This window comes from Crinia signifera, chromosome 1 (assembly GCF_055691185.1).
Source record: "Crinia signifera chromosome 1, ASM5569118v1, whole genome shotgun sequence".
Classification (NCBI taxonomy): domain Eukaryota; kingdom Metazoa; phylum Chordata; class Amphibia; order Anura; family Myobatrachidae; genus Crinia; species Crinia signifera.
The window spans coordinates 365,048,905-365,063,415 of record NC_139217.1 but is presented as its reverse complement, the minus strand read 5'-3'; the positions used below and the strand labels follow the sequence as shown (position 1 = coordinate 365,063,415).

Genomic DNA, 14,511 nt, shown 5'->3' with positions numbered 1-14,511 from the left:
GCACATCACGGGTGCTTTTTAGCACCAACGAAGTGTTGTGTCCGATCAGTAGGCATGTGCCAATATTAAAGCACCGCTGGCACACACCTATGTGGTCAGTAGCGTGGGTTCCAGGCTGCACTGAGAGCCCAGGGGTGTGTGGGTGCAGAATTTGCTCTCTCTCTCTCTCCCAGCCAATCAGCAGCCTCACTTCTGATTGGCTGAGGGAGATCAATTATTATATATTCATACATATACAACCAATTAACCCTGCATTTTTTTATAGACAGATACTACTCAAAACTAGTCAATATTCAAACACAGGGGACAGACAAGTGCAGATATGTTGATTTGAGCCTCGGAGATTATCCTATAGCCAGTCTATACACATAAACTGGGGAAACATGCCTATTGCAGGTGTGCAGTCAGGTGTGTGCTGAAATTATAAGCAGAGAGATGCATTTTTGTCTGTGCTTGGCTAATGTAATGACTCACTCCGTGTGGTTAAAGATAGACCAGTGCCATAGCATTTGAGATGAAAGCATTGTAGATAAATGGATTGGGATCTTGCGAGAGGAACTGGGACACGGGTTATGTAGGTTTGCATATTTCTGGCCATAAATAGAACATAAATTGGACCGGAGATAAAGTTGAGACTACAGAGCTGAATGCAGGCAGCGATTTCACATTGCTACCAGATAATTAGCAGTGGAGAGACAAGATGACAATATTCCAATCTATCCTTCAAAGTACAGGTCTTAGTACATGTGTATATACAGTTATAAATGTTGAACTAATTATAAATATTTGATACAAACTGTGCAATAATGCATTGTGACGAAGCCGCAGCATGTTCCTGAAATATACATTATGCACTGAAATAACATCTCCCCTCCTCCCACTCTAGCAAGCTAGAGCGTGACTAGTAAAAGTAAGTCTCTGGCAGAAGATGCAGTCTCATTATTTAGAACAGATTGATGTAGGAAGCTCCATATGCATTACCCACTTATTCACTTTATGGAGAGCGATGACTTTACAGACTAGTCTGAATGGACTAGTGCCCATTTTAACACTTACTAAACCTACAGGTTTAAATATAATGTATTACCACCGCCAACTTGTAAATATGTTACGCCTGTCATTAGTGAGTGAGAACCCTCCAACTTCTTATTCTGTCACTGTATCTGTTTTCTGTGATCTAAAACTTTTGATAGAATGTGATTATACACAATCTTTCCTTTGGACGTACAACTCTGTTAAGCTGGGTACACGCTAATAGATATATTTGCAGACTGATTGGGCAGCATGTTCTCAATACACGCTGCCTGATCCATCCAGACTGATATCACAAATGGGCGGGTGCATTTGCATGCACCTGCCCACTGAGCTGTCAATCACCCGTACACACAGAAAGATATGTCAATATATCTTTAGCTATAACTGGCATTGGCTGTGCCATTATAATGTATTTGCTCTGGCCGCAGTTCTTGATCGCTGTGAGTGCTGGACTTTAAAGGGGAACAGCAAATGCCCACAAAATCAGGTTTGTTTTACTGTGTATTACTGTTGCACTTTTAAATCAAACCTTCAAGGGTGGCAAGAAACTACAGCTTTGAAAAATGGACGATCTTTCTGGGCAGTATGGATGGTGTAATGGTTAGCACTACCATCTCACAGCACTGAGGTCATGGGCTTAATTCTCGTCATGGCCCTAACAGTCTGCTTGTGTGGGTTTACTCCCATTCTCCAGTTTCATCCCACAATCCAAAAACATACTGGTAGGTTAACTGGCTGCCAACAAACAAATAAATTCTAGTTTGTATGTGCGCATGTGAGTGTGGTAGGGAATATAGATTGTAAGCTCCAATGGGGAAGGGAAGGATGTGAACTGCCAAATAAACTACAGTATTCTGTATAGCACTGTAGAATATGTGTGTGTGTTCTATAAATAACTGGTACTACTACTACTACTACTACTACTACTCTTCCGACAATACAGTTGCTCACCAACTTTTTCTTCTCTTTGTCCCTTGTGGTTTTATCTGCTTTGATGTCTGGTTGCAAATCCTCCAGGGGAGTAATGGCATGATCATCTCTCTGCTCCTAAAACAGGATATAACAGTTGCATTAGGAACACAATGCCATAAACATTGTTATGTAGAAATATCATGTAAAAGTCAGACTTTATAAAACATAGGAAAGACATGAAATAATGTAGTAAATAATAAAGTAGACATCTTTATAACAAATCTAATAAAAAGCAAATAACAACATTGTGTTAATAATCAAGATTTCTTTCAAATGTAGATAATAAATAAGGAACATATTATTCTGATTTGTAAGCCGAACCAACACCAGTATCAGCATCACATTCTGCTGTGTCAGTGTTCTGTTACCTCCACATGATTTCTGTACATTCCAAAAATCTTATACTAATTATCTCCATATCAATATTAGACATTGTGCAGTGCATTCCTCTGTGACTGGTGACTCATGCTGTCTTCCCTGTACTGGTAACCTTATGGTACTTTGTATTCTTACTCCCACCAACCTACTAACTGGTAATTAACAACCCTGTGCACGATTTCAGTAGACAGTCTGTACCGTACCTTAAAGTATAGAATATCATTTGTATTGTCCATGTCCTACAATACTCACATTAAAAACCTACCTTTTTGGTATTCTCTGTATAATAGTTACCCTGTCCCATTTACTGAGGAGAACCGCAAAAATCTAGGAGGTTTGTAGGGGGTGAAAGAAGCATATAGATGCAGCAAGTATGGTGATTATTCCTTGGTAACGGCTCAGGAGAAAACGCACTGAACTCCAAGGTCTCTGAACAGTTATCCAGATTTGTTCCATGTTCCGCAGATGTTGAAAAGCAGGGGGTATTCCTCAGATGCTGATGTTTAATTGCTTGCTTTGTTAATCTCTGAAGACCCCAGATGATATTGCAGGTGGCTCCTGTGGCAAATCACACTCTTCTTTTGTCAAATTTACATTGTAATCTCAAAGAAACCTGCGTCAATTGTTGTGTAAAACTGCATGCATTGTATAAAACAAGTTTGCTCCTTGTAAAATCAAGTTACCAACAAACAGTTCATTCTACAGGATCTTCGTCAGATGAGAGGAACTTGCAGCATGAATGAAGGATGCACCTACATTCCGGTACAAAAACTGTATTTAATAACAACTAAAAATAGCAGCTAAGAGTTGAGTGAACAGTCCTGTGTGCTTACAGCAGTGAGTGGAAGTACTGTGCCTGTCCCTCACAAGAATCCTGTCCAGGTACCTGACAGATATACGGCAAGCACTGAGCTCACTATGCCTTCATCTGATCACTCAGATTTGCTAATAGCAGACAAAGATCATTCTCAAAAGGAGCAGTCAAACAGGAACATATTATCATACCAATTGCTGGATTATCTGGCGTACTTTTCTAAGCATTGCAATCTGGATTGTTAAAGATAGATCAGTAGCAGAGGGAAAAAAACTCCTCTAAATCCCATAGGCATGAGAGTGACATCCAATTCAGCTCCAACAGACGCACTTTGTGCAATGGAACTGACATGCTGTGTAAGAACCTTCTGTATGCAGATACTGAGGAATCAGCTCAGAGCAGTAGATCCTCTCCATATACCTGATGAGTGAATAATCAGCATCAAAACACTCAGGATATGAACATGCTGATGCCCGTGGAGTGGGTGGGAGCACGCTTGCTGATAACCATCTGTATATCTTATTCATTGTACTGTGTACTGGTATTGCAGTAAGTGGGGCGGGGGGAGTTTGATTTTGTAATTCCCCATGGTGAGGAGTGTATATTATAGCAGGATGTAATGGGAAACAATATACTGCATAATAGGTCAATAAGATTCCAAAACTATTTTTAGGTAAAAAAAAAAAAGGAAAAATCTGAAACACAGACACAATAATAAATTAACACGGTAATTACTGGTTCTGTTTCACCCCTCATAGCCATTTTTTGGGGGGGGGGGGGGGGGGGGGCTGGTCAACATGTGGCTCTCCAGCTGTTGTTAAACTACACATCCCAGCATGCCTTGCCACAGTTTTAGTTTTTATTAGCAAAAGTGGTGATGCATGCTGGGACTTGTAGTTTCAGCACAGCTGGAGAGCCACAGGTTGGCTAGGCCTGCCCTAGGGCATACTTGCGGTCTCTCCCGTGGAGGCCAGGAGACACTGCAGAGTATGAATAGGCAACGGTGTCCTCCATTGATGAGAAAAAAAATATAAGGTGCCATTGATCATATTAAGCTATGCAATATCTTGCCATTGATTATTTTTACGCACAGGCGCAGAGGAGGCTTGCCCTGTGCAGATGTCAGGGACATGCATGGTGTAGTTGGTGCTGCATGGGGTGAGTAGTCATTCACTGCTGTAGGAGAGTGAGCTGGTGGCACAGATGTACTGTACTGCTGACTTATAGCTGAGCTCAACCAGTGTCAAGTCAGCAAGGCGGACTAGCCCATCCCGGCACATGTTGCACAATGGCTGATGCAAGTTGCCAGAACCAGAGATGGTAGTGGCGGCATGGCAAAGGACAACGAGTTGAAAGCCTAGTCGCTCTGTGCTGCAGCGAATGAAAAGAAATCCACAACTACCATAAATGGTGTGTGAAACATCTTACTCTCCAATATCAACTGGTCAAAGACCATCCATGGTCTTTGACTGTCACTGATCCTCCCTACTAAAGAGAGATGAACAGGATGGGTGGGTGCAACACAGAAATTATTCTCCATACCACAATGGAGGAAACACTGGTGAGAAGAAGAAGAATGATGAGTATTACAAGAAATTAGCCAATGCTGTCCAGCACACTGATAAATCCACGAGTAGTAGTGTGTTCAAGGACATGTGATGTATTACATGGACCTGGTGAATACGCAAAATTGGAGGAAAAGCTAGCACATTTTGCACAGTGTCTATACAGCTTGTGATACTGATGCTTGGCCCTGAGGGATCGGCATTACAAGAAAAAAAAAAAAAAGACTGCAGGCAAGCCAATTTTGTCTATATAGTTTTCAATCTAGTGTTCTAGTACAGGCAAAATCAATATTGAATTGCTCTGGTCTCTGGGTGAGTTAAAAGAGAAATCGCATAATCAAAATCTCACCATGGGCCATATTCAAATTTGCTCACCGAGTGTTTGTAGCCCAGTGACCAGGTAGTCACTGTGCCACTGAACGCACGCCAGCCCGCATTTCATGCACGTCATGCACACAGAGGGAAAATCATTCACCATCTAATGATTTCCCCCCCTGCTCACAGCGATGAGTGAGCCAAGACTCACTTGGTGCTGCAAAGGGCATGGGGAGAAAGAGGCCACTGATGACGTTAGCAGCTCTTCCCCTCGACTATCAGGGAACACTCAGAAAACGCCAGTGGCACGCCCCCATATGCCTTTCGGAGCAGTACACAGTATTGATTTCTCAATCTCTCTAAAATGCTTTTTCAAAAGCATTTTACGGAGCTATATATTTGTAGTCAATCACTGAATTACCAAAGAATATGTGTTTAAAAACTGCTGCTCTGTGGCAATGAAAGATCAGTCCCTAATTTAGTGGATAATTGGAATGTTCTGCATTCCTCAACAGTATGCAAAAATGGCAAATTGTCAGCAGGGTTCCTTGTGTATTTTATTTCTTTTGTGTAGGGGAAGCCAACCATAGAGTTATTGTTGCTGAGGCTGCAGTGCTGACATGGAACTCTGGAAAAGTAAGTACAGGTTGAGTATGAATTTTGGATAACTGATTATTTTGTATTTCAGAATATTTTTATACTGTATTTCAGTGATGTGTCAATCAATCAATCAACTTTATTGGCCATGTATGCTTGCGCACACTAGGAATTTTTTGTGGATTTACAGTGCAGCATCAAGCAGGGATGAAGGGGGGGGTGAAGGCATTACATACATTACATTAAGACTTTACATGTGGGGAACACATGCCCGCCGAGCTGCACAGTGCCTAGGCAGCCATCAGCGGCACCACTGGTTGCTGCAACAGCCAGGTAGGTAACAATACAAGCAGAGACAGTACAGTTATCACACAGGGAACATAATTGGCTGAGCTGCACAGCTATCTTGAGGTATCTAGCATTTATGTTGTATAAACACATGAAATACACACAAATAGATTTTATTTGTGCAAAAAACAAGGTTGCAACACACATGAAAGTTTGTGTACTATCTCAGATACTGAATTTGAATGCCAAGCAATCACGTCCTTGCATATATTTAGTGCCAGTTCAATATCATGTCACCAGTAGTGCCAGTTACTGTACATATCATGAATAAAAATACAAATGTTAAACTATAGGTTCTGCGCTTAGGCTGCCACAAAGGTTATAAAGAAGGAAAATCCCAAATCCTTAAAAATAGGTAAACTGACATAGAGGTAAAGCTTATAAATCCAAACGGCGCCAGGTGACACAAGTGATAATTAATATATAATAAAGTGCAAGAGTGGTAAGGAGGTGGTAGGTAATACAATAATTATACTTCCATGGTATGATGCTCCGTCTTATTCTCACATTCAGTTAACAGAGCCTCCTCTGAAGAATTGAATACTCCAGATCATAAAAGAAAAAAAGGCTTATAATAGTGAAGCCAGTTTTAATATACACACATACATAACATAAAATGAACAATATAAAACTTAAAAACACTCAGCAGCAGAATGCAAAGGTACAATTACCAAGGGATGTATCAGAGCTGGTTGTTAATCAGTTCAAGCACATAATCAATAGTCACCTGTCTGGTCCCAGTGTAACAGGTCTGGGAACAGATAGCCGTCGGTTGTTCTCCCTTGTATCCTTCCAGTCTGGTCCGAATAGCTGCCACTGGACTCCGCCTATACATATCATGTCGTCAGTAAAGCCACTTACAGATGTCCCAGTAGCTTTTTGCAACAATTTTTTTTCTCACTTTCTGGAATGTATGGTTTTTGGAATAATTTGGATAATGGATATTTGGATAAGGGACTCTCGACCTGTATTACAATGTGAACATCTGTACCCAGGGTCCTGTGGGCACAGCACACACTAAACACATTACAGATACGCCAATGCGCCCCAGGGTCAGAGTTCATCAGCTAACACAGGAAAAGGAGAATGCGGTACCAGTATGGCGCCGTGCGTCTGAGTCCCCTTGCGGGCTCGGTGGCTCGCCACACTATTTAAAATCAACTCCATGCCAACGTGGATAGTGGAGGTATGAACTATCCATGTTGGCATGGAGTTAAGTTACTTTTTTTTTTAACATAGTTTGTGCCAAGCGTAGAACCCGGAAGTAGCTGGCGCCGTGAAACTACACAAGTACAGAGAATGCTATAAAACTACTTCAGAAAACAATTCCATATCCCTTTCCTTATAATGGACTAGTAAAAGAAAGCTCTGCCTCCCACCATATATTCCAACTATTCCTGTGTATATGGAGAAGAAATTAAAAAGACAAAGCACAGTGCTATTATACACTGTAAAATGCCATAATGGGACTGTGTCCATTTCTATAAGTATCACAAAACAATCCTCCCAACTTTCCACAGCCGGGAAGAAGGACACCTTCACGTGCCATATGCTCTACCCGCAAGGCCTCGCCCCTGGTTTCACTGCTAAGGGGGCATGCCCACTGTCCCTCTCTCATGGCATAGAGATGCAATGTGCAAGTGCCCAGCGTTCTATACACTGCTGCTCTGTTAACTGAAGGGAGTGAAGGGCTCCCAACTGACACCCCTTCATGTGACTATGCTGCTCGTAGGTGGGACAGCAGGACAGTAACTTAAAATAATTTTTTTTTTAAACTGGACTGTCCCGCCAAAAATAGTTGGGAGGCATGGTATGTATTGCACTGTATCTACATTCATTCTAAATGTGAATGTTGTCTGTGCGTAGGAGTTGTAAATATGGATTCCAGCCAAACCAAATGGCCCAAAACTATTTCTGTTCTCTCACTGTGTGAATTTATCACAATTACTTTTAGTTGAAACTTATCCTTTGTGCTGACTTTGGCTGTTTGGGTTTCTATACATTTGTTATAGCATTGGAATATCTGCAGATCCTTCAGCTTATGCACAAGATGATTCATTTGCAGCCTTCATGATATGTACAGTACTACGGTTTTTTTTATGTTTAATTTGTGTGCAGTGGATGTGTCACTCAATCCAAGAGGTCAGAAGTGGCTGAGCTCATTTTTGGGTCATAAAATTGGAATGTTATGTTTAATTATATATATATGAAACATTTACATTTAGGATTTAAGTAGCCGGGTTGAAAACGCACTAAAGACCAACATGCACAAAACAAATCCATTCATATCCATGGGCTAATTTCAATAGGAATGCAGGGGTAGCTTTAAAAGCACATCCTTATGTCTGAATAGACAGAACTCTGTAGTGTAGGTGTAGACTACTGTGGTTCCTTTACTCATATTCTGAGCATGCAGAGGCAACTGAGGGAGGGGGGGGGGGGGGGGGGGAAGCAAACAGAATACAGTCCAGCAGTCCTGCTAACAACACCACCCCCAGTTTCCAGCAGTTGGTAGTAATCTGTTTTTGTAGGAGCTGCTACCACAGCTTGGGTGATTACACCAACATATGAGAGAAAAACAATATTATGCTGTTATACTAAGACTCTTTACAACACCCTTGTGTGGTGTGTGTGTTGGTCCGCCAAGCTTGAGCAGCCATAATCCACTTCGGTATGAAGCCACTTGTAGAACTTCAATTGCTATAGCCAACAGAACACATAGGCTCATGTAAAACTACAGATCATTTCAGAGACTTCTTGTGACATGGGGAAGAAGTGTATGTATAAAAAACCATGTATTGTGCAACACTATAGTTGCACAATATCAGCCCTAATATTAAGTCTATAAATAGATTATGACCCTGTATCACATCTTGCCTTGACACCGATTGTAGATTGTATGAATTGTATGTAAATAGTACAGAGTTAGCAAAGATTGCATAGCACTCGATTCTTAAGTCGAATCGCAAGGGAATCACACCATGTGTACACACCATTACAGAGGGCCCCAGACACATCCCACAAGTGGTAACACTGCAAAACTCATATGTTGCTCTTGCAGGGCTGGAATGTACGATCAACATAGGCAATACAGAACAGGAAGATATGGGGACTTCAGTGGCAAACGCAGGATTTTCAGAAGGGGGTTTCCAGAGGGGTGGAGCAAAGCACGGAGTTGGACACTTAGGTGACCCAGTATATGCTGGGTCAGTTAAAGTATTATAGATAGACCAAATGTATATAAATAATAATAATAAAAAAAAAAAAAAAATTATATATATATATATATATATATATATATATATATATATATATATATATATATATATATATATATATATATATATATATATATATATATATATACACACACATACATATACATACATACATACATACATACGGGCGTCAACAGCAGTGTATGACCCCTGGGCATAGCAATGTATTGGGGCCCCTACCGATCCTCCAGCGGTAGGGGTGGGGGAAGCTTTGATGTCCCGCAGGTGGTAGGGGGTATTATATCAACCGCTCAGCATGTAGGGCCTGGATCAGTAATTTCCACTAATTACCCCTTTACTGCACCGATGGTGGGAGATGGGGTGGGAGAAGGGGGCATTGGGATGAATGAAGGGGCCCTGATACATAAATTCCAGGGTGGTAGAGGATGTTTAATATGCAGAGGATGTTTAATATGCAGAGGAGGGGTGTATAGTGGAGTGGGCTTATTATTCATAATTTTCTGGTGGGAGGACAACTTGCTTGACTGCAGATATCTCCAGTTCCCAGAAATAGATTTCTTAGATTTTAATGGAATTAAAAACTAGAGAATCCCACCTACCAAATGGTATTGGGGACTAGGGGATCAGAGTTCAGGAGGCAGAGAAATCTGCCAACGAGTATATAAAACTACATACCAGGTGTGTGGAGCTGGAGCAGTAGCCAGCTGCTGGAAGGCTGATATCTCTGGTTCTGGGAACAGTAGAGACAAGCTTCTAGTGTCCCTCAAAGGGGGAGAGTCCCAGCTTTTGGAATATACCCTCAGAAAAACTCTAAGTCAGACAGAACCTGAAATATCTGACTGGGAATAACAATTAATAGGCTTGGATGGGGACCACTGCTTTGAAGTCAGATATCTCCGGTGTCCAGGGGCCGATTTTTACAATTCTTATACCCATGGAAAGAGGGGACCCTCAGCTTTCATCTGAAAAACCCCCCATGCGTGCGCTACTGGACTTCTACTAACTTTAGGACCATGAAAATTTCACCTCCAAAAAGAACTGCACTTCTCTTGGGAGATTCCATTATTAGAGTATTTGGATGTCATCATCCACCTAGGTGCAAATGACCTGGTTAATGGCCGTAAAAGATGAAAAGTCTTGACAGTACACAGAGGGGAAGATAGAACTTAGTGAATCAGGAACTTCAATGTTTGGCTAAGGAATTGGTGTAATGAGGAGAGATTTAGATTATTAGGTCATAGTCAAGCTATCTGGCAAGACAGGAACTTATATAAAAGTGATGGTCTGAACAAATCTTGAAGGGGAAGGAGAATGCTGAAAGTTTGGATGCTTCATTAGCAACTATTTAAAACTAGCAGAGGGGGCAGTGAACAAAATAAAAATAAAGAAATCTGCCCCCCCAACCTAAAGGTAGTAGTATGTTTATTTATAAGGCGCCACAAAGTGTCCGCAGCGCCGTACATAGCAAACAAAAAACAAATGATAAGGTAACGTACAGGGTGTGTTGAAAAATACAGTATAAATAGGGGTATAGCTGGTAGAACTAAAATCAGCATCAATTCTGAAGTAGGTGTCAAAATTGTCGAGGAGACTGAAGATGAAGTAGAGGAAGGGAAGAACAGGACAGGAGGACAGGTGAGGTAGGGTGAGTACGTGAGGAAGCAGGACCCTACTCATAAGAGTTAACATACTAAAAATAGGTGGGTGGACGAACGAAAAACAATAGGATAAGTAGGAACGGAGGGGAACGGAGGCAGGATAGGAGGATCAAAAGAGGTTAGGAGGAGGGATAGGCTAGTCGAAAAAAGTGGGTTTTGAGGGAGCGCTTGAAGGAGGTAAGGGAATCAGAAAGCCTGATGGGTGGCGGGAGGTTGTTCCAGTGCAGGGGAGCAGCGCGAGAGAAGTCTTGGACACGGGAGTGGGAGGAGGTGATTAGGTGAGAGGTCAGTTGGCGGTCAGCGATGGAGCGAAGAGGACGGGAGGGAGTGTGGATAGAGATCAGTGAAGAGAGGTAAGGAGCGGTGGAGGAGGAGAGAGCCTTGTAGGTGGTGGTGAGGAGTTTAAAGAGAACTCGGAAAGGAATGGGGAGCCAGTGAAGAGATAGACAGAGGGGGGAGGCGGAGGTAGATCGGCGGCAGAGGAAGATTAGCCTAGCAGCAGGGTTAAGAATGGATTGGAGAGGTGTGAGGCGGGTGAGAGGTAGCCCAGAAAGAAGGATGTTGCAGTAGTCAAGGCGGGAGATGACAAGAGAGTGAATGAGAATTTTGGTCGCGTCAGTGGAGAGGAATGGTTTGTTGCGTAGGTGAAAGCGGCAAGACTGTGAGAGAGCACGAATGTGGGGGGTTAAAGAGAGAGAGGAGTCAATGATGACACGGAGGCAGCGCGTTTGGTCGGTGGAGGTGATCTCGGTTTCACCAATGCTGATGGAGATAGTGGGAGAAGAGGGGATGTTCGGGGGATGGAAGTTCAGTTTTAGCCATGTTTAGTTTCAGGAAGCGTTGGGTCATCCAGGCTGAGATGGCCGTGAGGCATTCGGAGACCTTGGACAGGAGTGATGGGGATAGGTCGGGGGAGGAGAGATAGATTAGGGTATCATCAGCATAAAGGTGGTAATGAAAACCATAGGAGCTGATGAGGGTGCCCAGAGAGGTGGTGTAGAGGGAGAAGAGGAGAGGGCCAAGGACTGAAGGTATTGTTTCTGCAGGCAAATGGAACAGGAAGCCTATCCACTGCAACAGAATATAATGCCTATCAAAACCGAATAGATATAGGCAGAAAGATGAACATAGCTAGCACCAGGAGAAGCACAAACAAAAATTAAGAGCTATGTGGGAAAATGCTAGGAGCTTAGGAAATAAAATCCCAGAACTAATTGCAATAATGACAAGGGATCAACTGGATATTGTGGCTATTACAGTCATGCTACATTGAAAATCATGACTGGGACACAGCTATACCAGGATATACTTTATTTAGGAAGGACAGAATGGGAAGAATCAGAGGAGGAGTAGCAAAGTATGTGAACAATAACAAAGACTACCTTAATACAAAGTATTGAAGAAACTGAGGCCCTTTGGGTGTACATAGCAACAGGAAAGAAGGTTATTCTTTGTATAGGGACGATTTGCAGACCACCGGGCCAGGAAGAGGAACTTGACAAGAGCTTATTACAGGACATCAATAAAATGGCATTAAAAGGACAGTTAATAATCATCGGAGACTTTAATCTACCTGTTGTGAACTGGGAGGTGTTTATTACAAGCTCCACCAGAAGTAGGGACATTCTGAATTCCTTGCAAGGAGCACCCCTCCAGCAAATAGGGAGAGAGCCCACTCGTAAGGATGCAATATTATTTATTATTTATTTATTAACAGTTTCTTATATAGCGCAGCATATTCCGTTGCGCTTTACAATAGCAGACAGTGAAACAAAACAGGGTATTTACAGACAGTCAAAATGTAGGAGGGCCCTGCTCGCAAGCTTACAATCTATAGGGAAATAGGCATTGATACATAAGGATAGATACTGTATTCTTTATTGCATCGATTCCACCAGAACACAAGGTTCTATGACTGGTTCTGGAATTTGATAAGCTTGCCTGAAGAGATGAGTCTTCAGGGAACGCTTATAGGTTTGGAGACTGGAGGAGAGTCTTATTGTGCTTGGGAGGGCATTCCACAGAGTGGGTGCAGCCCGAAGAAAGTCCTGCAGTCGGGAATGGGAGCGGGTAATGAGTGTGGATGAGAGACGCAGATCTTGGGAGGAGCGTAGAGGTCGTGTTGGATGATATTTTGAGATGAGAGGATATGTATGTTGGTGTAGTTTGGTTTATGGCTTTGTGTGTAAGTAAAAGAATTTTGTATTGAATACGGTAGAATACAGGTAACCAATGAAGTGACTGACAGAGTAGCTTTGCAGACGATGAACGTCTGGCTAGGAAGATTAGCCTTGCAGCTGCATTCATAATGGACTGTAGTGGTGAGAGTCTGTATTGGGGAAGGCCAATAAGGAGACTATTGCAATAATCAATGCGTGAGATGATGAGAGCATGGATTAGAGTTTTTGCAGTGTCTTGTGTAAGGTAAGGGCGAATTTTAAATATGTTTTTTAGGTGCATGTGGCATGATTTTGAGACAGATTGAATGTGGGGTACAAAGGAAAGTTCTGAGTCAAGGATAACACCTAGGCAGCGAGCTTGAGAGGTAGGAGTGATTGTCATTTTAGACTTAGTACTTACAAATGGTGACAGAATACTGGATGTAAATGTGGGGGAAAACCTGAGATCCAGTGACCATCAAGCAGTATGGTTCAGAATAAAAAGACAGACCGACTCATCACAGACAAAAACAAAGGTGTTAGATTTTAGAAAGGCTGATTTTTTTAGAGCTAGGAAACTCTGTAAGCGATTCTTTGGCAGATTGGAGGAACTTCGAAAGGAGTGCAGGAGAAGTGGGAAAAGTTAAAAAGTGTAATACTGAAAGCAACAGAACTTTGGGCCTTATTCTGGTCTGTGTGTACTTTCCCGCACTCTTTCAGATGGCGTTTTTTAGCCGTCTGCGCATGCGTGGGCAATGCTATGTGCATGTGCCACGCAAGGTCTCCGTACTTGTTCTCACTAATACCGTACAGAAATGTGCACCGCATTCACTGGGGAAATATGGGCTTAATATGGACGTCATTCGGAACTACACAGGGGCGTAGTTTTAAAGTGGGCTAAACAGGGCGTAAACATGGGCGTACACGAGGGAGTGCACTAATTATGGTACGCGTACATTCGGACAGCACACCGAATGCACGCGAACAAAAAGGCAGGAAACATGCGGTCTTCATAAGCAAGTATTGCTTTGCGGACACTACTCGGTCATGCGCTAGGCATTCGGAACGCCCAATCAGTACGGGTGCACCTCAACCAATTTCAGCTGAACACAATACAATCCACTCCTTTACTCATTAATTAAACTCTTGTCATTGCTTCAATTGGAACCATTGCAGCTTAAAGAATGAATGTTTTGAACTTAGCATGATGTAAGGGTTAATCTAAAGTGGTAGTAAAGTGTTTAATTATAAATTAGAGAAATAATAGATGACCATTAAAAACAATCCCTTTTTAATGAGGTTGCCTAATTGCATAAGTAGGTCATGTTACAGATTTCGGTGTTCAGATAATAGTGGTGATTTGTGCGTAAATACACCGCATCGGTGCGTACGGGCAGGTTCCCGTCCGTTCTGACACGGTAAGACTGTGCA

The 14,511-nt window shown here is 42.3% G+C and overlaps 1 protein-coding gene across 17 annotated transcripts in view; it reads right to left on the bottom strand.

Moving 5' to 3' along the window:
* The window catches only part of RIMBP2 (RIMS binding protein 2), a 359,110-nt gene extending 355,427 nt beyond the window's left edge, over positions 1-3,683 (bottom strand). For 4 of the 17 annotated variants that reach the window (XM_083150314.1, XM_083150342.1, XM_083150332.1 and 1 more), the window contains exons 1-2: positions 2,651-3,679; positions 1,987-2,082 (exon numbers count right to left, since the gene is read on the bottom strand). In XM_083150314.1, the coding sequence (XP_083006440.1) occupies positions 1,987-2,082; positions 2,651-2,689 (135 nt within the window). In that variant the 5' untranslated portion in view covers positions 2,690-3,679. Of the gene's footprint in view, positions 1-1,986; positions 2,083-2,650 lie in introns of all 17 variants that reach the window. The other 13 variants (XM_083150400.1, XM_083150428.1, XM_083150457.1 and 10 more) reach the window with 5 other exon arrangements.
* Positions 3,684-14,511: the final 10,828 nt, after the last annotated feature.